Here is a 24,485-nt window from a genome sequence, read left to right as displayed (position 1 = left end):
GGGATCATTCGTGCAAAATATTAAACCATACAGTATGGATTTGATTCTCTTATATTATGCATAATTTGTAATTATTTAACGATAAGATTTTATCTTATCATTTGATCCTATTTTCTATATACGATATTTATATCATGTTTAATTTTTAATTATATTTTAAGTAAAAATATCAAAAAGTTATCTATAAAAGAATTTAATTGATTGACGATAATAATAATTAAAAATATATATATTTTTTAATAATATATTTTATTATATATTATTATATATAATATATTATAAATTTTATATAAAAAAATAATATATTTTAAATAAAAATATCAAAGAGTTATCTATAAAAGAATTTAATTGATTGACGAAAATAATAAGTTGTTTAATATAAAAAATTGTTTATAAGATATTTATATAAATATATATATATATATATAGATTGGAGCAGATTAAAGCTATTAGTTTTAACCGGTGTAGAGTCTTCTCATGAAAATAATTAATAACTTTTAGTTATACTAGGTTGCGTTTTGAAAGATGAAGTAAAATAATGTAAAGTAAGTAAAGTAAGTAAAGTAAGTAAAGTAAAGTAAAGTAAAGTAAGTAAGTAAGTAGTAGTAACGTTCTAAAACTCTTAATTTACCTAGTCACGCTTGGTTTTCTCTTTCCTAAGAGATAAGGTAAAAGTTTAGTACTTACTTTCCTTAAAGGAGTAAGTTGCTTTGAAGCCTCTCACATAACGCGATGACGAATGACCCTGAAATTCGAGGTAAAGTCGTGGTCCATTGCTCATGATTGGTCGTGGCAAAGATTCACGGCAAAATGAATCGATTTTATCCATTTTTCCATCTATTTGCACGTACGCCGTCAATGAATCGAGATTCTTGCAGCTGCAATTGAAAAAGAAATACAAAAATATATACGTGTGTGTGTGTGTGTGTGCATGTGTGTATGTGTAAAATCGCACGTGCTGTGTTTTGCACAATGCAACGATTTAATTTATTATTTTTGTCCTTCATCCCTTGTTGTTTTTTTATTTATTTATTTTTTTTTTTTATACAAAAAAGAACGTTCAACGATAATTTAATTGAAATGGAAAAAAATAATAAAAAAAAAAAAAACAAGGGATTAACTTGGAGATTAAATCACACAAAAAAATAGGGGAACAATTTGTAATTGAAATTGTTAACCACACCAAAAAGGATTTTGTCAGATTGTTATTGTAATTTTATTATTATTATTATTATTGTAGATTTTCCTTGGGATTTCTGTTTAAAATACGTTTGTAAAGCTACTAACTGGAAATAATATATCATCGTGAACGAGTAGGTGAGAGAGAGAGAGAGAGAGAGAGAGAGAGAGAGAGAAAGAAGGAAAAGGGGTTCATTAAGATGAACGCTCGAGTGCTTAACAAAATGACGATAAGGAATAAAAGAAAGAATGGTGAAGATTCCTAAGGAGAGGAGGTCCTTCTCTTATCCTTCTTTCTGAAAACACAGTGCTAGTAAATTTTCGTGGAATCCATTGGAATCGTTGAACCGACTATAATAAGTACGAATGTTGCGTAGTACCGGTTCGTGCAAAAAGAATGACTCGTGTAAGAAGATCTATAGTATTTTTCTATTTTACTGAATGATATCGATCGTTAAAAATAAACTTAAGAGAAAAAAAAACGGAAAAAAGAAAAAGAAAATTAGGACCAAGATAAGTTTTTTTTTTTTTTTTTTATGTAGCTTTATTTAATGTCGGCATCAATCATCAGGGATTATTAGCGACATAAGAGTTATACATTATAGTTTATTATACATATTAATTTGTTTAACATTTTGTTGATCGGTCCCGAGTTAACTCGTGTTTCTGTAGCCAAACGTTGCTGACCGGTCACGAGTTAACTCGTGATGCACATTTTTTTTTTCGCATCACGCTATTTAATAGAAAAATGCAGCGAAAATTAATATTACAATAGTATCAAATTTTATTGTACTAGTGTTATATTGTTTATCATACGAAGAAGAAATATTTAAAGTTTAATAATAAGTAAAATTTATTACAAATTACTTATATTGTTTTTTTACTTTGCAATTCAATTACGAAGTAATAGACGACGGTGACATGAGATAAATTCTTTAAAAAAAGAGCCGGTCAACAAAGTGTTAAGATATTTTAGTAAATTTATTATAGTTGTTTTGGAATTAAGGTTGTCTTTAGTGATGAATTTATTAGAGAATTTTTGTCAGTCTGCAGTTAATAAGATAAATTATAATATTGCAAAGAAGTAATTGAATCTAACGTAACTTTATATATATATATATATATATATATATATATATATATATATATATATATATATATATTTTTCTTTTATTTTATTCTTTTTCACTTTAACGAATCTAAAAAAAAAAAATAATATAACATCGATAACATCGCGAAATGAGAAACATCGAGGGAAAACATACGACGTAGTATCGAATTGTTAAAAAATAAACAAGTGAAAGGTATCGAATCGTATTTATATTAAAACGCTTCAATAATTCGTTGGAATTAAAAAGAAAAAGTAAAATTCACTTTAGGATAATATTTATAAGAGTGTGAGAGAGAGAAAAGAGAGTTAAATGTTGCGTGTAATTACGATTGAAGATAACTACGATAAGAAGGAACGAATAAAACGTAGAAAACAAATTGAAGAGTTGTGTTAACACTTTTCTGCAATCGAAGTTATATTTTTTTTAGTTTCACATATTACCAATCAACTTACAAAGTAATTTAAATAGAAAATATAAATCATATTGACGTATTATAAATAAATGACATGTGTGCGTAGTTTTAAAAGAAAAATCGTATTTAATATGTTGAACATTAAATTGAATTTGTTTCACAGTTTTTAATTTTATTTTTGTTTATTGCACTCGAGTGTAAAGGGTTAAAAACCTATACGAATTTAAAAAAAGAAGTAAAATAACATTTTTTTGCACTCGAAGTTATATTTTTCTAGTTTCACATATTACCAATCAACTTACAAAGTAATTTAAATAGAAAATCAAAATCATATTGACGTATTATAAATAAATGACATGTGTGCGAAGAAAAATCATAGTTATTATGTTGAACATTAAATTGAATTTGTTTCACAGTTTTTACTTTTTTGTTTTTATTGCACTCGAGTGCAAAGGGTTAAAGACACATACACGAGTTTAAAAAAAAAAAGGGAATAAAATAAAATTTGTAAATAAATAAATAAAGACAATATCGTCATTCGATATCTCACAACGATTATGAGATTGTTTTGTCGTTGTCATAGTAATAGTAAGTAATACACGCACGTAGTTGAGGTTGTATCACATCGTGGGTATTTGCGTTCGACTGCTATATTATATACGTTCTAGCGAAAAATATCCTAAGCGAGAAAAACTTTTCATTTTTCTCGACAAAAGGAGGCACACCAACCCCCTTGGGATTGCAAAGCATTTCCATTTGCGAGTGATTTCACGTCCCGTTAGAGGAACCAGAAATCAGACTGCTTGCTGTTGCTGCTGCTGCTGCTTTCTGAATTTTACTATCTAGAAATGTTACAAACGTTACGTGCGTGTATATGTATATGTATATATATGTTCAACTAAGTATCGCATCGTGTATTGTCCAATTTTATATTCAACAGTCGTCACACGAACGAATGCTAACTTCGTCGGATAACACAAGTAAAATGTGTTGTTATCACACGCAAAATATGGAAACGTAGATATTCCTTCCCATTCGAAACATCTGCCTGCCTTATTCTTATACACTCTTTTCTAACAAGCTCTACTCTCTACATTATATATTTATCAAGTTTTTCATTAAAGTGTAGATACGTTTGTGTGTGTATGTGTTGAGAGTGGAGTTTAAAAAAAAAAATATGTATATACGTATGTATAAAATATATGAAATATTTCTTTCTAAGAAAGAAAGAAAATATAGAAAAGAAATAAATGAGAAATAAATATGAATATGAGAGAAAAATTTTACTTTGCTGAGAATAAGTAATTATTGTTGATAATATATATATAAAATATATAAATCATATAAACTATATAAACTATATATAAAATATGTAATCTATATATAAAATAATTAAACTATATATAAAATACATAAAATATATAAACTATATAATTTATATTTAAAATATATAAACTATATAATTTATATTTAAAATATATAAACTATAAAATTTATATATAAAATATATAATATATATATAAATTATATAATTATAAAATATTTAAACTATTTATAAACTATATAATTTATATATAAAATATATAAACTATATATAAAATATTTAAACTCTCTCTATATAAAATATTAAGAAAAATAGAAAATATATAAAAGAAATAAATGAAAAAATAGGAATACGAAAAAAATCTTTTACTTTAGTGATTAGAAGAAAAAGGAAAAAGTAAAAAATAATAAAAACATTCAGGGCGAGGGAGAAAACAAGGAAATAAAGTAAAAAAAAAAAAAAAAAGGAAAAAACGTTCATTAAAAAAATAATCAATGTACCCCTGTTTATTCGTCCTTGTAGAATATTTTTGAATCGTATAAAAAACAAAAACAAAAACAAAGAAAAATAAAACATTTTTTCAGAAAAAGAAAAAAGATAGAAAGAAAGAATCTAAAAGGCAAAGGGAAAAATAATTAACTATGCTTTTCTAAGGGTAAAAGATTAGTAAATTGCAAAGAAAAAAAGAAGATCGTTTTTGCTAACGACAGCTAAAAACGTTGACATGACGTTGGTTAATTTTCCAGAAAATTATAAACTTTATACTTGAGCGAAGGTTTACCTTTTCTCTCTGCCATCGATTGGTGAACGCGAGAGAAAGGAAAACAAGAGTTGGGGTGGAAAGAAGAGAAAAGGGTTGGAAAGGAAGGAAAAAGGAGGGGGTTAATGAAAGGAAGAAAATCGGCCTTTCCTCTCTTCTCCTCTCCTCTCCTCTCCTCGTCATTTCAACGAATCAACGTTTGATTCAAGGATGATTTTTGCATATAACGTGGGAAAGGATGACGAGTTGATTTTCTATAAAATAAAAAAAAATAAAAGGGACAACTGTCGAAATGAAGGAGTGTGTGTGTTTGTGTGTGTGTGTGTGTGTGTGTGTGTGTGAGAGAGAGAGAGAGAGAGAGAGAGAAAGAGAGTCCTTATGGAAAGTCCATGCATGAATGAACATGAACGTACGTAGGTAGGTACGTGTAAGGGGTAGTAGTAGTAAGGGTTAGGTAGGAAAAGGTATGCGTTCACGTCTACGGTTAAGGGAAAGGAAAAGAAAATTTCGAGGAATCCACTCGTATGATTCGAAGGAAACTAGGCAGGGAAATCAAATGTCGGACTGACTGAGAGAGTTGTTACTCTTTGGCCATTCAGAAAATATCTTTCCTTTCCTTTTCTTTTCTTTTCTTTTTTATTTTTTATTTTTTTTTATCTTTCGTTTTCTTTTTCTTCTTCCTCCTCTTTGCGTTTGAATGCACGGTAGAGATGAGAAGAATAAAGAACAGACAGATTCAGGAAGCTGGACCACCCTTCGTAACTTTTGCAGAAAAAAAAAGTAACGGAGATGAAAAAAAGATAGAAGAAAAGACAAAGACAAAGACAAAGATAAAATTTGTTCTTTTTAAAGAACAAACTTTAGCATATGCCGCTGACCAAACGGTTTAATCTTCTTTGCTATGTGGTTTTATTAATTGAGCAAAAGGTTTTTTTAAGGGAAGGGGAAAACAAAGTGCACGTGTTCTTTGCTCTTCAAGCACATTGAGAGGAAAGGAAAAAGTTCTTTTTTTTTTTGTTTTTTTGTTTTTGTTTTTCAAGTAAACTTTATTTTAAAAATTACTATGGTTATTATTATGAAAAAAAAAAAAAATTGGGATGAAAGATATGTAGAAAAGTTTAATTTTGTAAAGGGTAAGGAGTAAGGGTAAGGATTATCAATTTACTAGATTATTTATAAGATTACTATCTTGTAAATATTATATTACATTATTTATTATTATATACAAGATTATTATTTACAAGATAAAAGAATTGTATTGATTGATCATTCATTTCGTTAACAAATTGCTCCTCTATATATATATATATATATATAGTTAGTTATATAACTATCTTCATAAATATAAATCGAATTTTTAACGAATGAATATATCTGGTTAAATAATAACCGATTTTTCTTTTTTTTTTTGTTTTTGTTTGAAATATCATCGTTCATGCAAAATAAAAACTTGTTGTTAAACTTTCTCATTTTGTTTGGAAAGATAAAAATGAACAAAAAAAAAAAAAAAAAAGAAAAGAACAACAACGTTAGGTTAACGTAATCGTAAAAAAGTCGTCAAAATATTCGAGACGTTTGAATCTCGAAGAAAAAAAAAAAGAAATGAAAAAAACAGGGGTTGGAGAAGGTAATGGTAGTGGTGGTGGTGGTGGTTGTAATGGTGGAGATAGGTATATGTTGAATGAAAAGGAAAAATCTTATTCACAAACTTTACTTTATCTCCCTTTTTCATTCATTTTCTACAATTTTCTAATAAAACTTTTTCTCCCTCTTCACAAGATTTTCAATTCTATAGGAATTTATCGAGAATTTAGTTTAAAACATAAGTAAAAAGAAAAAAAAAGGGTATTAATAAAAAGTAATATATTTGATTGAAAGTTAAGTTGTATAAAGTGAACAGCCACCATAAATGTGTAGAAAGTTGAGTATTCCCATAGGAGAAAGCCTTGTACGTCGTACCAATCCTTGATTGGAATCCACGAGAATACTAAACACCCTAACTTGTTAAAGAGAGATAGAGATAGGGATATAAAGAGTGTGTGAGAGAGAGAGATAGAGATAGAGAGAGAGAGAGAGAGAGAGAGAGTGCTTGATAGAGAAGTGGGTGGAACAAGGTAGGAGGAAGCATTGATTAAAGAGCACTAAACGTCAGCCAGGTGGAAGATAAACGAGAGGATGACCCACAACCATGGTGAGTACTATGTTCGTTGGTCTATGCTTATTCCCCCATTGAACCCTTTGGTCTGTCCCATTGAATTCTTCGAATACCATAGCTAGACGATTTCGATTTGTCCTCCTACATCCTTCTTTCTTTCTTTCTTTCTTTCTTTATTTTTTTTCTTTTCTTTTCTTTTCTTTTCTTTCTTTCATTATTTCTCGGTCCTTTCGATCTTTAAAAGAAGAAGAGAAAAAGAAAAAGAGAAAGAGAATCTTCTTTTCTTTATCCTTTCTCGACTCATCTCGTCTCGAGGGAACTTTTAGAAAAATTCTTATAGGGAAAACCTTGTATGTGTATGGGTATATACATACATGTATTAGGAACATGTGTACGATATCGAAACATTGGAATTTTCTTTATTTAAAATAGAAATTTTTGATCGAATATCTATCGTTCCCTTTTCCTTATTTTTTTTTTTTATTATTTTCAAATATTTTTATCCAAATTTATTTCGTTCTAATAAACAATATCGGATAGATGGTATTTATTGATCGATTTTTTTTTATAATGAATATAATGTTAGAAAGAAGAAAATTTTATGATCGTGGTCAAAAGTTATTCATAATTTGTATTAGTCGTGTTGCTTTGTGTTAAGAAAATGTAAATTGATATTTTGTGTATTATCTACTGCGTGAACAAAAAAGTAAACAGAGTGTGTGACCTACCGACTCCCCACCATACACCTTCCCAATCTCTTGTCTAAAGAGTCAGTGGCAGGAACGCTTTATATTATGTTGTAGTAGTTTGTATTATTTACTACGTGAACAAGAAAGTAAACAGAGTGTGTGACCTACCGACTCCCCACCATACACCTTCCCAATCTCTTGTCTAAAGAGTCAGTGGTAGGAACGTTTTATATAATGTTGTCGTACTTTGTTTATATCTACTCTCTAAGTCACGTAGTGAGCATTGTTCGCATTTGTATTAATTAAATATAGTTTTAAGGAGGAGAAGAGAGTGGTGAGACCACGTAGATAGAATGGACGACAGTAGGCTGCCGAAAGTGGTAAAAATAGGAAAGATAGGAACAACGAGACCACCAGGAAAACCTCCAAAACGGTGGTATGAAAGCTGGACATCGGTGTCGCAGGAACAACAAACGCCTAGAAGATGATTATACAGTTAAAATATAACAGGACAAAGTCCTAATAAAAAGATGAAGAAGAAGAAGAAGAAGATAGTTTTAAGCAACTAAGTCTGCCTAAAAATTTATCAATCATCTCTAATCTCAATACTTTGATTAATTGCTGCTTTGTTTGACGTAAAAAACAAAATTTTTACAACTTTATGATAATATTTAAACAAGTATGTATTACATTCATTTAAATAATTGAAGTATTCGTACATCGATCAAAACTGTATATATATATACTAAGAATTACAATGGTAATTCGTAAGTTATGAACTTTTTGAAAAGTTGTCCTTTTTATCTGTAAGAAACCTTTCACGTTCGAATAAGATTCTCTCTACTTCTTATCTTCGAAAGACATTAATCCTTTGGATTTTGATTGGAAAGATTAGAATTTCGAAGAGTTAATTTGAGTTTTGAAAGTAAGAAGAAGAATTCGTTTTAAAGGACGAGAGAGAGTTGTATGGGTCGAGTAGTGGGTGTGAGGGATTTGGAAAGAAGATTGGAAGATCGTGGATGGTACATTTTCTCGTGATCACTCAGTGATACATCGTCACATCTAACTAAAGTAGTTGCTTGCTGCATATTCTAGAGAGAAGGAGAGATAGAGAATGTGTGTGTGTGTGTGTATATATATATATATGTGTGTGTGTGTGTATGTCGACTGCATTTGCTAAATTGCTTCGTTCGGCAATCGGTCTATACTTGTCACTTAGCAACGAGAAAGCCAACGAACGAGAACGAAATTCCTCAGTGGTTTTGATGAACTGACCGAAGCAATCGTTAACTTCGATGTAACTTTGGTTAATTCGACACGACACGAAAAATGACAGAGATAGGTAGATAAAGAAAGTTGTTTTTCAATTAATCGAGAATGTTTAAGTTCAAATACCTTTTTTTTTTTTTAATGAATCTTTTAAATTAATCCAATAGGAAATATTCGTCAATGTAAATGACAAATAAAAAAAAGGATTTCTTATCGATTAAAATATACATGGGGATTTAAATTAACATTTATTCTCACTCGTTTCATTCATTTTGATTAATTTATTTGTTTGTTTTGTTGTTGTTGTAAAAAATTAAATTAAAATACTTGTAAACTTTGATAGATTTTTATTAATATTCGAAATCGACACTGATAGTTTGTTAATTAATTGAAAAAAATGTATGATCTATAAATAAAACTAATAAATAAGAAAAAAATATAGATAGAACTAATAGAAATAATAAAAATAAGTGTAGATATATGATAGAACTAAATATAATTCTAATTTTTAATATATATTTTCTTAATTTTATTATACAATAGAAAATATAATATTAATTTATTACAATAGTATTAATTTCTAAACGATAATGAGATAAGTTGGTATTATCCGAACTATATTACAGATAACTACAATATATTTTTCAAATAATACGACTAGTATGAAATTTCAGATGATTTCGAATTAAATCGAATACACAATTATACGATTTCGAAGAGGAACATATAACTATTTCGATTATTCATTAGATAATCGGATAGTCGAGTTTTCGATCAGTTTGAAATAGATTATTACATAACATTAAAAAAAAAGTAAAATTTATTAAAATAATCATAACACACATATAATATTTTTGTCTCTTTCTCTCTTCTTATTAACATAGCAGCCATTATTTTCGTTTAATCAAGTATGTTTTGTTTATCACTATCTGTCACTTTTTCGTCACATCCATTTTCAAATCACTTCCCATTCTAAAGAAGTTTTCACTTCAAAAAGAAAAAAAATATCATCGGTGTTATATCTTACGGTTTAATCGATCTTTTTTGGAAGTCAACAACAAAAAAAAAGAAAAAAAAATTGATGACACGAAATTTGGAACAAGTGTGCGGTTTTTTACGTGGGGGGAAATGTGAAACGTAGTCGTCCAACTACGAGCTAACGCCCGAAAATCGATCGAAAGGGACACAACAAGGGACACGAAGGGACAGCCGAGAGCAACCTGGACTTTGGTGTTGTGTGTAGATCGATCTCTCTATCTATCTCTCTCTCTCTCTCTCTCTCTCTATTTCATACACATACACACAGAGAGATAGACATATACACTTTATCATACATATATCCTCGACGAGTCTGGAATTCGGGAATGCTACTCGATGCACTTTACTGAAATTGTATTTGACGGCACATCAAACGCGTACGGTTGTTCTCCTATACTCGTAGTTTTACTTCTCGTCTTTTTTTTTCTTTTTCTTCTTTTTACCATTTCTTTCATTTTCTCTTTCTCTCTTGGTTTCAATGTTTGTTCCACTTTTTCGAAACTAACACGTACGAATCCTTGTTAGATCTAACGAGATAGACTTTTCGACGCCTCGAATTTATATCGGAAAAAGGGGTGAGTAATATTATTGATTAAATGGATAGAAGAAAGATTATTTTCAAATGTTAGAAATAATTGATATCAACAAATGCGGGAAAAGATTTTTATTATTTAGAAATCAAATTATGCCAATTCATTTTGCAGACAGTATATTTATATATATATATATGTATTATTTGAAATTAAATTCGTTTAAAGGAAATTGATATAATCAATGTTATAAATAGATTGATCAATTCGTTGAAACATACCGAAAACTTGACACAATTAAAACGTTCGTGGAGAGTAAAAATTTCATTGAATTACGAAAATAAACAGACTAATTAATTAGTTACTCTGAAATATATAATAATTATAAAAATTCAAAAATTTCCTAAGTAATTAAATAAATAGTAATTAAATTAGAAACTTGAATGTGTTATAACATTCATCACGATAAAAATGAATGATATAACATTAATGTTTGCTAACGTGTTAAACTTATATATATATATTTTGTTTTAATTAACAAATATAAAATCTATCGAAACAAACGAAAAAATGTATATGTACAATTTTCAAGATAAATTGTATTAATTGTAATAATATATTTAACTTACTCTTCCGTATCTCCACCAGTATGATGAAGATTAAAATCTTGAAAGATCACTTGTACCCGTTCTTTTCCTCTACCTTGAAAATCGTATCTACAATTAGTCCTCGGTGGATAAGGATTTGGGTATCCTGGTGATGTAACTACTCCAGTTTTTGTCAAATCACTGTTGAACACCAAGTCGCAGGAGGATGCTGTAAACAAAGTAAAAAAAAAAACATACAATTTATATTTATATAAAATAAGATCTGATATCAGAGTGTGTGTCGTCGATTGATAGTGAACAATTTTTTTTGTTTTCAATCGATCGATTATTTTTATTTTTTTCTTTTTTTTCGGAGAGATGAAAATAGTTTTGAAAAATGTTTTAAGCTCCCATCCTATTCTTCTCGTATTCAGTATTATTTATACTCGTAGCTATCGTATATTAATCAATGAATTTATCGTTTTCCCTATGGTTTCACAAGCTGATGCGTTTCTATATCGGATATGTGATATCGATATTTCTTGTACGTACAAACGTAGGTATGTGCGGTATTACAATGCTATGGTAAAAAAATACAACAAAATTTCCTTTATCTGTATAACAAAAATTGAAACAATGAAAAACGAAAATATATATATATATATATTATTAAATCGTATTATTATATAATAAAAATATATATTTAATAAGGGGTACCCCACCACGCGTTGCTGAGGCTCACAATCAGTCCGATACACACGTCTTTAAGTCAACAAATTACCTTATACCGCTATCTGTTAGAATCTTATCGAACTAACAGAGATAATCATGACTCTTTGTTAATAAACAAATAATTCGCGATTAATAAAATAACATTGCGATTATAAATTGACATATAAACTATTCTATCTTTCAAGTTGGATGAAATTGCACACAAAGTGTGCAAAATTTGATTAAAATCAGTTCAGTAGTTTAGGAGTCCATTGCGGATAAACAACGTCACATGTAATTTATATATTTTAAGATATATTTATTAAAATTTTAAATTTATATTTTTATTTATATTTAAAAATAACATTTATTTATTTATATAAACAAGGGTTAGAATCATCGTAATGATGATATAATAATATAATATGATCAATATTTGTGAATGAAAAGGGAACCATTAAAGAGGTGTACAAGTACCACCCCACACGACTTTGGAAAGTTAACAAAGTTTTCTTCTATTTCTTCTACTACTTCTCTCCTCCAACTTCTACTCCTCTTTCTCTGGTTTTCCTTACGACTTTTCTAAGAATATATACAAAGTATAGTACTTTGTATTATACTTGAAAATAGTCGTGGGGAGTCGTATTCTAGGCGCCACTAGTTCTGACTTTACGTTGTCAGTCTTTGCAACATTTTGCAAATAGGTGCGCGATTGCTTATCTGTTAAAGAGAGTTTTAGCAACTTTTTTGAGAGGTATACTTTCTTTCCAAGGACGTATAAAACTTATGTATCTCCTAAAGTAATAATTTTTTTTTTACATAAATTGGTTAATACTTTTTTGTAAATAATATGAAAGAGCATCAGATGATGCAACAAAAAATATATGATTCCGTTTAAAAAAATAATTATGACCTTCATATGTCCTTTACGCGTCCACCTAGAAAAAGTAAAAAAATCCATACCATCAGTATGAACCCCTTTTTAAAGCTATTCAAACTCCATGTGAAACATTGTCTGCTACGCGTAATAATAATAACGTAAATCTAGATGGTAAAATGTGGTGACCCACCCTGTATATTTCATATATTTTATATAATATAAATTTGAAACACGCACACACATACACAACACACATCTATTTAATATAATTTAAAAAGCTTTAAATTAAAATAAAAAGAAAAAAATAAACGAATATTCAATTTATTTTATACTTCATTGCAACACTAAAAAAAAGAAAATTATTCGTGCAATTCAAGAAAATCTTCTAACCATTACATAAATTACATCATATAAATTACTGTTCATTCTATGTATATTATGTATATTTTGTGTATGCGGTTGGGATTTGAAGAAATCATGGTACTCATGGTATACGTGGTACACTTGATGGTATATACCTTAACAAGTCAATCATGTAAATGTAATAAATGTAATAATAAAAAATAACGAAAATATAACTGTAACTACGTATATGTATATATAAATTATTATTATACTAACTCCAGGTGGTAAAAGTTAATACAGTTAACAACAAACAATTGACAAATAATAAACTTAAGAAACTTTCAAAATTTTAACGATACAATTATTGTATTTTATTTGTTATAAAATAAATCACACAAAAACAAAATGATAAATGAAACTTTTGATATATATTATAAGAAAAGAAACGATAGAAAATTTAGTTTATTTGAAAGAAAGGAAAAAAAGAAAAAAAAAAGAAAAAGGATAGAATATAACTACTTGGTTCGATGTTCAACTCACCGACATGATATTACGTCATTTTGTAGAAATTCGATAAGAACCATTCACCTACCGATATTGGCGGTTTTGTGCCTCCACGAAATGGAGCATCCGTGACCCTCGCCAAATGACAGTTCAATCGAATTTTAACCCCACCATCTATTCGATGGTTCCACTTCCCTTCAAAACTAGCTACAAACTTCTCTAACAGTGATATTATTTGTTAGGTTAACGCGTCAATCTTATATCTATTATCCTAGAATATTTTCAATAACTATTAATAACAAAATAAATAAAATATAAAATATATATATATATATATATATATAAATTTATTAATATTATTTCTTCCTTTCTCACGAGTAAACAAAAATTATGTAATAACATTTATTTAACTTCAACAAAGAAATATATAAAAAAAAATAAAAATTATATTTAAATATAAATAAATATAAATTTAAAACAGAAATTTAATATAAATATAACTTATATTATATAATTTATTATAAAATTATTAATTTTAAAATTTAATAAATGTATAAATTATATTATATAATTATATATAAAATTATTAATTTTAAAATTTAATAAATGTATAAATTATATTATATAATTTATTATAAAATAATTATTTATAAAATTTAATAAATGTATAAATTATATTGTATAATTAATTATAAAATAATTATTTATAAAATTTCATAAATATAAATTATATTATATAATTTATTATAAAATTATTGATTATCAAATTTAATAAATATAAAATATGATATATAAATTATTATAAAATTTAATAAATGTAAAATTTAATTCTTAATTAAATAAATTATTGTAATGTTTATATATATAGATGTTATTATAAAGAAATGTAAAAGAAAATATTGAAAAGAATTTGAAATCTGACAAAGGTGGATAAATGTAGGCTTATATTTTGAAGATATTTGACGAAATCAATCTTTTAACAGATATGACATAAATTTAATACTACAGTAGAAGCTTGAAAAGATACGACATTGGAATGAGCCAAGGCATACGGAGTCATGAATGTTGTATGAGTGTTTGCAACCGGAGAATCTTACAAGCAACTTCTTATCTCGAAAACTGTGCTACGCTATCGGCATATTGAGAATATTGTTTGCTAGTTTCTCTCTTTCTCTCTCTCTCTCTCTCTTACTCTTACTCTTACTCTCTCTCTCTCTCTCTCTTTTTTATTTCTTTTTATTTTCTACAAAAGAATTGGTAGGTTTTTGCTGAGAAAAATCACGAAACTGATTTTTCTTTCTCTCTGTCTCTTGCTTTTTTTTTCTTTTTCGGTGAATAGAGGGGAGGAGGAAGCAAAGGGGTGATTTTTTCGTTTCTCTCTGTTTTCCATCGTTTTATCTTCATCTCTATTGACCACCCTTGCTTGTTTTCAAAGGACGTCGTTGAGAATGTAGGAAATATCTTGTTAAAAAGAATCTTGTAAATGCCAAGAAAAATATTTACCTTATTTCTCTTTCCCTCTTATTCATTTTTTCTTTTTCTTTCTTTCTTTCTTTCTTTCTTTCTTTACTTATTTATTTTTTTCTACCTTTTTCTTATTTTACCTTCTTCTCTCTTTTTTTTCGTTCTTTATTTATTTCTTTCATTCTTGTTTTCTTAACATTGTATATCATATGTTTAGATTATCATTATTTTTGTAAAATCAATTTAGTTGAAAAATGGAATATATAATTATTAAATATATTTATAATTATATAATTATATTATATATTATTATATTAATATTAATTATTTAATATTATTTATATATATATTATTATTATTATCTTTATATTAATATATAAAAATATAATAATATATAATATTATATATTATATTATACAATATAATAATATAATTTAATACAATATTATAATAAATATAATAAATATATATAATACAATATTATTATTATATAATAAATATAACAATAAGGATAGTAATAAATATAATAAAAAAATATAATAATAAATATAATAATAAATATAATAAATACAAAAAATATAATTATAAATAATCTATTAAATATTATATAATATATATAAAAAATATATATATTTCATATATTTATTATATGTAATAACATATTATATATAGTATATATTATTATTATATATTATTATTAATATATATAATTTATTTATATATTATATATAATATACATTATATAATTGTATTTATAGTTCACGGTAGATCGTATAAAAATTAAAAGAAAACAAAAGTAGAATAAAATAAAAAAAGAAAGAATGAAATGGGAGGCGTGAGAAGAGGGTGGGATTAGAGGTGGAGGGGGGGGGGAGTGGGCGAAAAAATGTAGAACAAATTATCCGTGTAAGAGGAAGCAAAGACTTTTTTATTCCATGACGATTTGCATAATCTGGAAATATAATGTTGTACGAATTTCTTTTTTCACGATGTTTGTCATACAACATACGGGGATTTTTATATGAAAACCAGAGAATTTTCCCGTTAGAATTTTAATATTAGATGGAATATGTTCTGTCAGCAATATCATCTGGAAACGCTTGGTTCCATTTTTCTATTTTGACTCTTCCTCTCTCTCTCTCTCTCTCTCTCTTTCTCTCATTATTATTATTATTATTATTAACAAATAATATTAGGGGGACCGAAAATTAATTAAAATTTTTCTTTGCTGCCGAAAAAAATTTATTTATTATAAAAATTTTAAAAGTTAATCAATAAAAAATATTTTCATCATTTTCTAGCTCTGTTTGTCCTTAGTAAAGGCGATCGTTCAATTATTTTTTTTTTTTTGAACAAGTTTTTCGGTTTTTTACTGACACAAACTAAATGTCAGTTTACTCATCGAAGAATTGTTTCATTACTTTTTGGTATCCTTAATATATAACTTTCTTCATTTCGATATATAGAACTTTTTGATAGTTTACGATTTTTCAATTACAAAGTTGAACAACAATAATAACAAAAAGAATGAAAAGGAAAGAAAAGAAAAGATACGAGAGATAAAAGTTTACGATTAAATAATATTTTTATCTTTTTCTTTTAACTCGTATTTTATATTTTTCCTTAACTTTTTTTTACACTCACACATACACACACACACACACACACACACACACACACACACACACACACACACACACACACACACGCGTATATCTAACATTTTGATAACGTTAAAGAAATGAAAATGTTTGTCAAACGACATAAATGTTTCGAATCACATTGTCGATGTTACATGGATTATATATATATGTATAGTTAAAGTTACATGGAATATAAGATAAGGAAACTTGTTAACGGCCTTTAACAAACTTTGTCGAATGTCTATCAAATTTATTATCACGAAAACTAACAAGTAATGCTTAACATTCGCGTGATTGGATTGACAAGTACTTGAACAACACTAACGTAAAAACAAGTTTTCTTTTTTATTTTTATTTTCTTTTTAATACAAACTTTTTTGGTAAGGTAGGAAATTTGTCAATCATAATCACCCATATTTATTATATTATTTTATCCAAATATATAATAATTATATTTTATTATATATAATATTATATTTTATATTATTATTATTATGTTAATACTATATTTTTCGATATATATAAAATAATATTATATTATATTATTATTTCATTTCATTTAATATAATAAATTTATTATATATATTATATAATATTTATATTTTATTATATATTATATTTATTATTATATATTATTATATTTGAATAAAATAATATTAAATATTATATTATATTATCTTATATATTATATAATATATTAAGTATTATATAATTAATATTAAATTAATACATAACAACTAATATACGTATATAATATTAATTATTTATAATAAGTGAATATAGTTTTTCTATTGAAATTATTTTGAGTTGCTGATAATATGAATGAAATAAAAATTTCTAGTGCTAAGGTTTAAATATTTATAAAAATATAATAAACAAGGAAGGGTACTATTAAAAAAATATATTCCTTTTTCGTAATTTGATATGCATAAACGTGGTTATAGACGATGGTTTTGGTCGTTTATAGATATTATCGACTTTTGAACACCATTTATAAGGAAAGAGTGAAATAATAGTGAAAGGTAGAAAAGAAGAAGATATGCAGCAAAGAAAAAGTGAGAGAGAAAGATGGTAAACGTTTTAATTTGCATTCATGAGCCGTCCTCTTTCTCGCTTTATCTTTCACGAAAAATTCTTAAAGCCGGCAAGTATTCCAAGTACGTCTGTGGTTATATCCAAGAGGGACGAATTCACTTATGGTGATCAATTCTCTTCGCTTCTGAGAGAATACGATGCTATCGTGAAAACCCTGAGAGATCAACTATGAAATTGTTCTTATAGGAAAGAAGGAAAATATATAAAAGTTTAAAAAAAAAAGAAAAAAAAAGAGAAAAGTATTAACCCAAACGTGTAGTAACGAATTCACTTGATTCTTCATTATATACACCTATATATATATATCAGGACTATGGGGATTTTCATTTCATCGTGGTGGTGTCTTTCAATTAAAATTATTTATAAGGGATCGAATGAGTACGGTTAGAACAAAAACAAAAAAAAAGAAATGTGAGATTTAATTAAAAAATGATATTATTCGGGATATAAAGTAAACACCATGACGAAATTGTCTTATTTTATTACCTATCCTACCTTTTATTCGTTTCAAAAGCCCTTTCTTTCTCTTTTTGTTTAATTTGTCATTTTTCTTTTCTTTTTCTCACATTATCTTCTTTCATTTTATTCAATCCCACAACTGGTGGTGAATGAGTCGTACGTTTGTACTTAAAAAAAAGAAAACAATTAATACGAATGATAATTCGTTTAACGTTTCTTTTTTCTTACCATAATGTTATTAATCATCTTCTTTTATTCTATTTCTTTTATTTTATTTTAATATTATTACCGAACCGAAGATATTTATGCTTCAACAACTATTACACAAGCGCTAACGTTGAATATCTCAAAAGTTAAGAACGGTAGGGTAAAACTTTCTAAAGCTTGCAAACGAATTTCCCCATGGCGTTGAATTCCCTAAGTGTTCAAGTTCTTTCTTCGACTGGGGATTCTCTATTTGAATTTTACCAAAAGATTATAATAATAATAATAATAAAAAAAAAAAAAAAAAAAATAAGAAAAGAAAAATCAGAATTTCAATTGGTTGTATAGTCATTCAAATACACATATCAAATATTCTTATGGTTAGATACATGCATATATGTATATATATATTTTCTACTGTTACTGGTACTGGTGTTGGTTGGTACTTTTGCTGATACTGTTGTTATATTGTTGAAATCTAACGAACGCGTTCTAAACCTTGTCAGAATAGTTTTAAGTTATGCGACCAATTCGTGCAGGTGTTACACTTCCAAACGAATAAATCCATTTGCAATTTGTACAGGAATGGCCAATCCCTGTACTTTCGTGAGAAGGTTCAGTACACGCATCAGGCATGACGATGATGATGGTGGTGGTGGGTAGGTAGGTAGCCATGTATGTTCTGTTCTGTTGTTACCTATGGCATTAGGATAGGTAAAGCCGGTTACAAAACCGTCGACAATACCCAAAACCTAGCCACAATTGCGGATTTCCTAATTAAGCGGCACATTTAACTAGGGAAGAGACACGACCGAGTCAGCAGACGCCATTTTAGCCACCGATGTCCCATGCCACTATTATCATCATCCTTCTCTACTACTACTACTACTACTACTACTACTACTACTACTACTATTACATCTTCTCTCTTTCTCTCTTCATTTTCTAGTTTCCTCCTGGTAGTCGTTGGGTGCACCAACCAAGGGGGGTATTAATAATTTACCGACAAACTTCGTTGAAATTAATTTGAACGCCATTTGCGGCTTGCGTCTTGCCGGTAAGTCCTGTCTCAACTCCGTAGATTTAAGCAACCTCATTCCTTACCTTTCCTACTCTTACTTGTATCCCTCTCTACCCCTTATACCACCACCACCACAACCACTACAACCCTTTCTAATGCATTCACATCAACCATATCTATAACCTTAGTCAGCAAAATATCCTTTGCAATCTTCCATATTATCAATCTTAGTTTATATATAATATATATCTTTTATATTGCAAGCATCGTATTTCTCTTGAATTCAATAAAACTTTTAACACACGAGTATACTTTACTTACTTTAATATTTTTATTATCTTTTTTTCTTTTTTTTTTTTTTTTAATAAAATGACCTTACAGTTCGAAAATTGGTCTTGTTAAACTTTACTTATGGTTAATGGAATTTAATTTATCATTGATATTAGCTTTCTCTGGATATAACTCCGGTTTCTTCCTTTTTTATTTGTTCTTTTTATATTCGTTTATTACAACGTCAAAGTTTCGTTATACGATTTTGCCAAGAAAGTTAGATCGTATGTCCACACAGTGATCTTTGATTTTCTTCAATGGCTACTTAATAACAATAACAACAACAAAATAGAAAATAGAAAGGGCTACTTTTTTCCCCCCTAAGATGGCACCGAGACTAATAATATCATGTTTTATTACTATTTTATGGATTTTTAAAAGTGCACGTTATTCCTCCCTTTATCATAGATTTTTATGAGATACTTAAATGTGAAAAAAGATATTTTAGCAACGTTAAATGTCTCTTTAAAAAATTTTTAAGTACCTGTCCGTCCTGCTTTTGATTTAACCCTTTGAGTGCTATGGACGCATATATACGTTTGGTAAAAATTATCAGAGTGGTCTAATCGACGCATATGTGTTTGTTTGTATTAATGTGAAATATATAATGTAATGTTTATATTAATATGAAATATAATTTATTATTAGAATCTAGTTAATAATAAACAATTCCGTTTCAATAAAATATTTTTTTAGGTAAAAGTATTCAGCACTCAAAGGTTTAACGAATTGTACAAAAATAGGTTGTTCTTTTTTTTTTTATTATAGGATGAAAAAATATTCGTAATTAATATGGAATAGAATAAAAGTGAATATATCACATTACCGGAAGTGGAGTTTTTAGGAAAGAAAATTACGGAATTTTTAAAATGAAATCGAATCGAAATAAAATTTGTAAATACCTGTCCTGTTTTTGATTTAACGAATCGTACAAAAATAGATTATTCTTTTTTTTTTTATTATAGGATGAAATATTTGTAATTAATATGGATTAAAATAAAAGTGAATATATCACATTACCGGAAGTGGAGTTTTTAGGAAAGAAAATTACAGAAATTTTGAAATGAAATTTAATCGAAATAAAATTTGCAAATACCTGTCCTGTTTTTGATTTAACGAATCGTACAAAAATAGATTATTCTTTTTTATTTTTTATTATAGGATGAAATATTTGTAATTAATATGGATTAAAATAAAAGTGAATATATCATATTACCGGAAGTGGAGTTTTTAGGACGGAAAATTACGGATAATTTTGAAATGAAATCCCTTTTGGTAGTTAACTTATATTTAAAATGAAAGTTAAAGCTTTACTTGGAGTATTCGTAAAATTAGATAGAGGAAATAATACATAGAAATGGACAACGAGAGAGTTAAATTTGAATATGGCCTTTGTATTTTCTCTCTATCGAAGTTTTATTTTCTTTCCTTTTCTCTTTCCCTTTCAATTTCCCTTTCTGTTCTCTTAAAAGCGTATTTATCTCTAAATGTAAATCGAACGAGAGGTAGGAGAAGGACTTTCGAAGAGAACTCGAGAAGAAATCGTGCAAGAAAATCAAACAAGCTTTCTCATTTGCTCAGGGAATGGGTGGAGTGGCAGGAGAAGATAGGGAATAATTTCTACTATGTTCAAGATTTTTTTTTTTTATTTGTTCTATCCTTTTTGGTTAATCTCGTCCATTCATATTTCTTTTTTTTTTTTTTTTTTAATCAAATTGATAATTAAATCAAATACAAATTGCTTTTCTGAAGTTATTGTATCTCACGAATATTTGTATAATAATTTTATGTAATATATAAAATATATTTATATTATAAAATATTTTAATTATATATAATAAATATTAATATTATAATGAATTAAATTAAATATTAAAATATTGTATATTTTATTTAATATATTATATAAATATAATATGTATAAAATATATTAATTATAAAATATATTACAATATTGTTTAGAACTTATATTTTTGCCCTCCGTTGTCGCTGCACCGGCGACAACGAAGCTATCAGCTTAGATATCAATGTCGCATCAGCGGCGACAACAGAGTACAAAGGGTTAAATTATTACATTAAAAAAAGGGGTGTTGAGGGTTTTGTTATTAAAGTAAAAAAAAAATAACTAGTAGTAAAAATCCTATTTTCAATTATCTTTACTTTGATAAGAAACTATCTACGAAAATTACTTGTAAAGATAATATTAATCCTTTATTATCCTTCATTTATTATAATTTTTTTTTAAAATTGTTTCAATCGTATCGTTTGTTTAAAAATAATTAAATCATATTTGATATAAGTCAGATAAAATTTGTACGCGCGACAAATGAACATCCACGATTTTAGTACATTTTTAATCGAATGTGTTATTGATTAATTATTCCCCCATCCCCCTCCCTCTTTTTTCCTTCATCATTACCCTTTTTCAACTTCCCTTTAAACTATTTTTCCCTTTGAAACAATTCCTTTTAATTACGATCTTTTTGTGAATATCAATTATATGGCATTGGATATGTTCGAATTCGTATGTTCGAACATCCATCAAAGTTATTTAAATGAAATTCGAAGATATATATATATTGAATTGTCTTTTCGATTTGATTTTAATTTTTATTTTAATTATAATATTATTTCATCCTTTTATTCTTTTTTATGAAAAAATTATTAATTACGTAGGAATTATAATAGGAATTGTTGAACACGTATTATCAGTCGTATAATCTAATCTTTCATTTTTGAACCTTTTTTTAAGTTAGACAAATTATTATATTATAATCATTTGAAATTGAAATTTAAAAGCATTGATTTAAGGGGACCTTCTACTCTGCAATTTAAAAAAATTTTTCTTTTTTTTTATATCATTTTTCGAATGTATATATATGTAGAAATATTGTGTTAAAATTTCAAAAAGATCCGATGTCTCTAACTACATTTTTGGTGCCTGAACGTAACTACCTCGGACCGCTTTCCTGAGCGTTCGGCGCGCACGGACGACTCTTATCTTGTTCAATCCCTTTCTCTTTCAATGTTTATTCAAGCAGTTTTTTTTATTGTAATCTGTATAATCCTTCGTATTGTCAGGTATATTTTTCGGGGGATCAGACATAGAGAAATATATAACTGTCTGAAGATGATGATATATAGATTATTAAATTATGATGATGTTAATGGGCTAATAATTTGAATAAAACGTGGCCCATTGCTGGGCCCATTAATCGGCCAATGATCAACTACCATTAATGGGCCGATAATAACTGCCGGTAATGGGCCGATAATAACTGCCGGTAATGGGCCGATAATAATTGCCGGTAATGGGCCGATAATAATTGCCGGTAATGGGCCGATAATAAATGCCGGTAATGGGCCGATAATAAATGCCGGTAATGGGCCGATACTAAATGCCGGTAATGGGCCGATACTAAATGCCGGTAATGGGCCGATACTAAATGCCGGTAATGGGCCGATACTAAATGCCGGTAATGGGCCGATACTAAATGCCGGTAATGGGCCGATACTAAATGCCGGTAATGGGCCGATACTAAATGCCGGTAATGGGCCGATAATAAATGCCGGTAATGGGCCGATAATAAATGCCGGTAATGGGCCGATACTAAATGCCGGTAATGGGCCGATACTAAATGCCGGTAATGGGCCGATACTAAATGCCGGTAATGGGCCGATAATAAATGCCGGTAATGGGCCGATACTAAATGCCGGTAATGGGCCGATACTAAATGCCGGTAATGGGCCGATAATAAATGCCGGTAATGGGCCGATAATAAATGCCGGTAATGGGCCGATAATAAATGCCGGTAATGGGCCAATAATAAATTTTATTAATGGGCCGATAATAAATTTTATTAATGGTCTTTTGAATTTCAGGTAAAAACCTGAATTTTATAATTCAGGTAAGCCATTCTCAAGTTCTGATGGAGCTACCAAAGCACTAAAGTTTTAGGGTGTTTTTTTATACTACTGTTTTCGCAATAAAAAATTAATTAAAATGAAAAAATAAAAATTCATTTATATAGTTTAAGACTCAATTTAACAAACCCAACAACTTTTAGATCGATATCTTTTATAGTTTTCTTGGAAAAAATTCGCGAAAATAGCCTTTTTTTAGGTGCTCAGAGTAGAAGGTCCCCTTAAGATAAAAAAAAAAAACAATTTCATACGTATTCAACGATTAGGTTTGAATAAAAAAAAAAAAAAAACGAAAAAAAGCTTAAGAAGAAGATTTTTTTTTAATAAACTTCTAACTTTTAATCTAACCAATTGCATTGAGTTGAACGAGTAAATAAAAAAAAAGAAAAAAAAGCATGAGAAGTGGGTGAGTTTAAATCGTTTGAACAAATATTTGTCAACGTGGAAAGATAAGAGAAATTTGTTGGAAGAAACATACACTAAATTAAAAAAACAAAAAAAAAACAACAACAAACAAACATATTATAATATACATCTTGTATATAATAAATTCTTATTTATTTCTATAATATAACAAAAAATAATTCTTCATAAATATCCATTTGTATTTCAACCAACAACCAACAACCAACAACCAAAAAAAAAAAAGAAGAAAAACAAGAAAAAAGAAACAGACAGAAAGCCTGACCAAAAATGTTTGAAAAAAATATCACAAAATATTTGTCAAAAATAAATAGGAGTATAATTTTTTTTTTGTTTTTTTTTTCAAACGTGAATTAGTATAAATACAAAATCTCATACTAATCTCCCGTGTACCTACCTACCGTAAATTTACTGACAAATTCTCTAT

General features: G+C 27.6%; 1 protein-coding gene across 1 annotated transcript in view; it reads right to left on the bottom strand.

Moving 5' to 3' along the window:
• The window catches only part of Sol1 (CUB domain-containing protein Sol1), a 395,528-nt gene that overhangs the window by 46,196 nt on the left and 324,847 nt on the right, over positions 1 to 24,485 (bottom strand). Inside the window, exons 10-11 of the mRNA XM_089179486.1 lie at positions 11,098 to 11,284; positions 688 to 878 (exon numbers count right to left, since the gene is read on the bottom strand). Of these exons, the coding sequence (XP_089035612.1) occupies positions 688 to 878; positions 11,098 to 11,284 (378 nt within the window). The remainder of the gene's footprint in view (positions 1 to 687; positions 879 to 11,097; positions 11,285 to 24,485) is intronic.

This window comes from Polistes dominula, unplaced genomic scaffold (assembly GCF_049000335.1).
Source record: "Polistes dominula isolate Pdom_NZ unplaced genomic scaffold, Pdom_raw_medaka contig_27, whole genome shotgun sequence".
Taxonomy (NCBI): Eukaryota; Metazoa; Arthropoda; class Insecta; order Hymenoptera; family Vespidae; genus Polistes; species Polistes dominula.
This window is presented reverse-complemented; position numbering and strand designations above follow the sequence as displayed.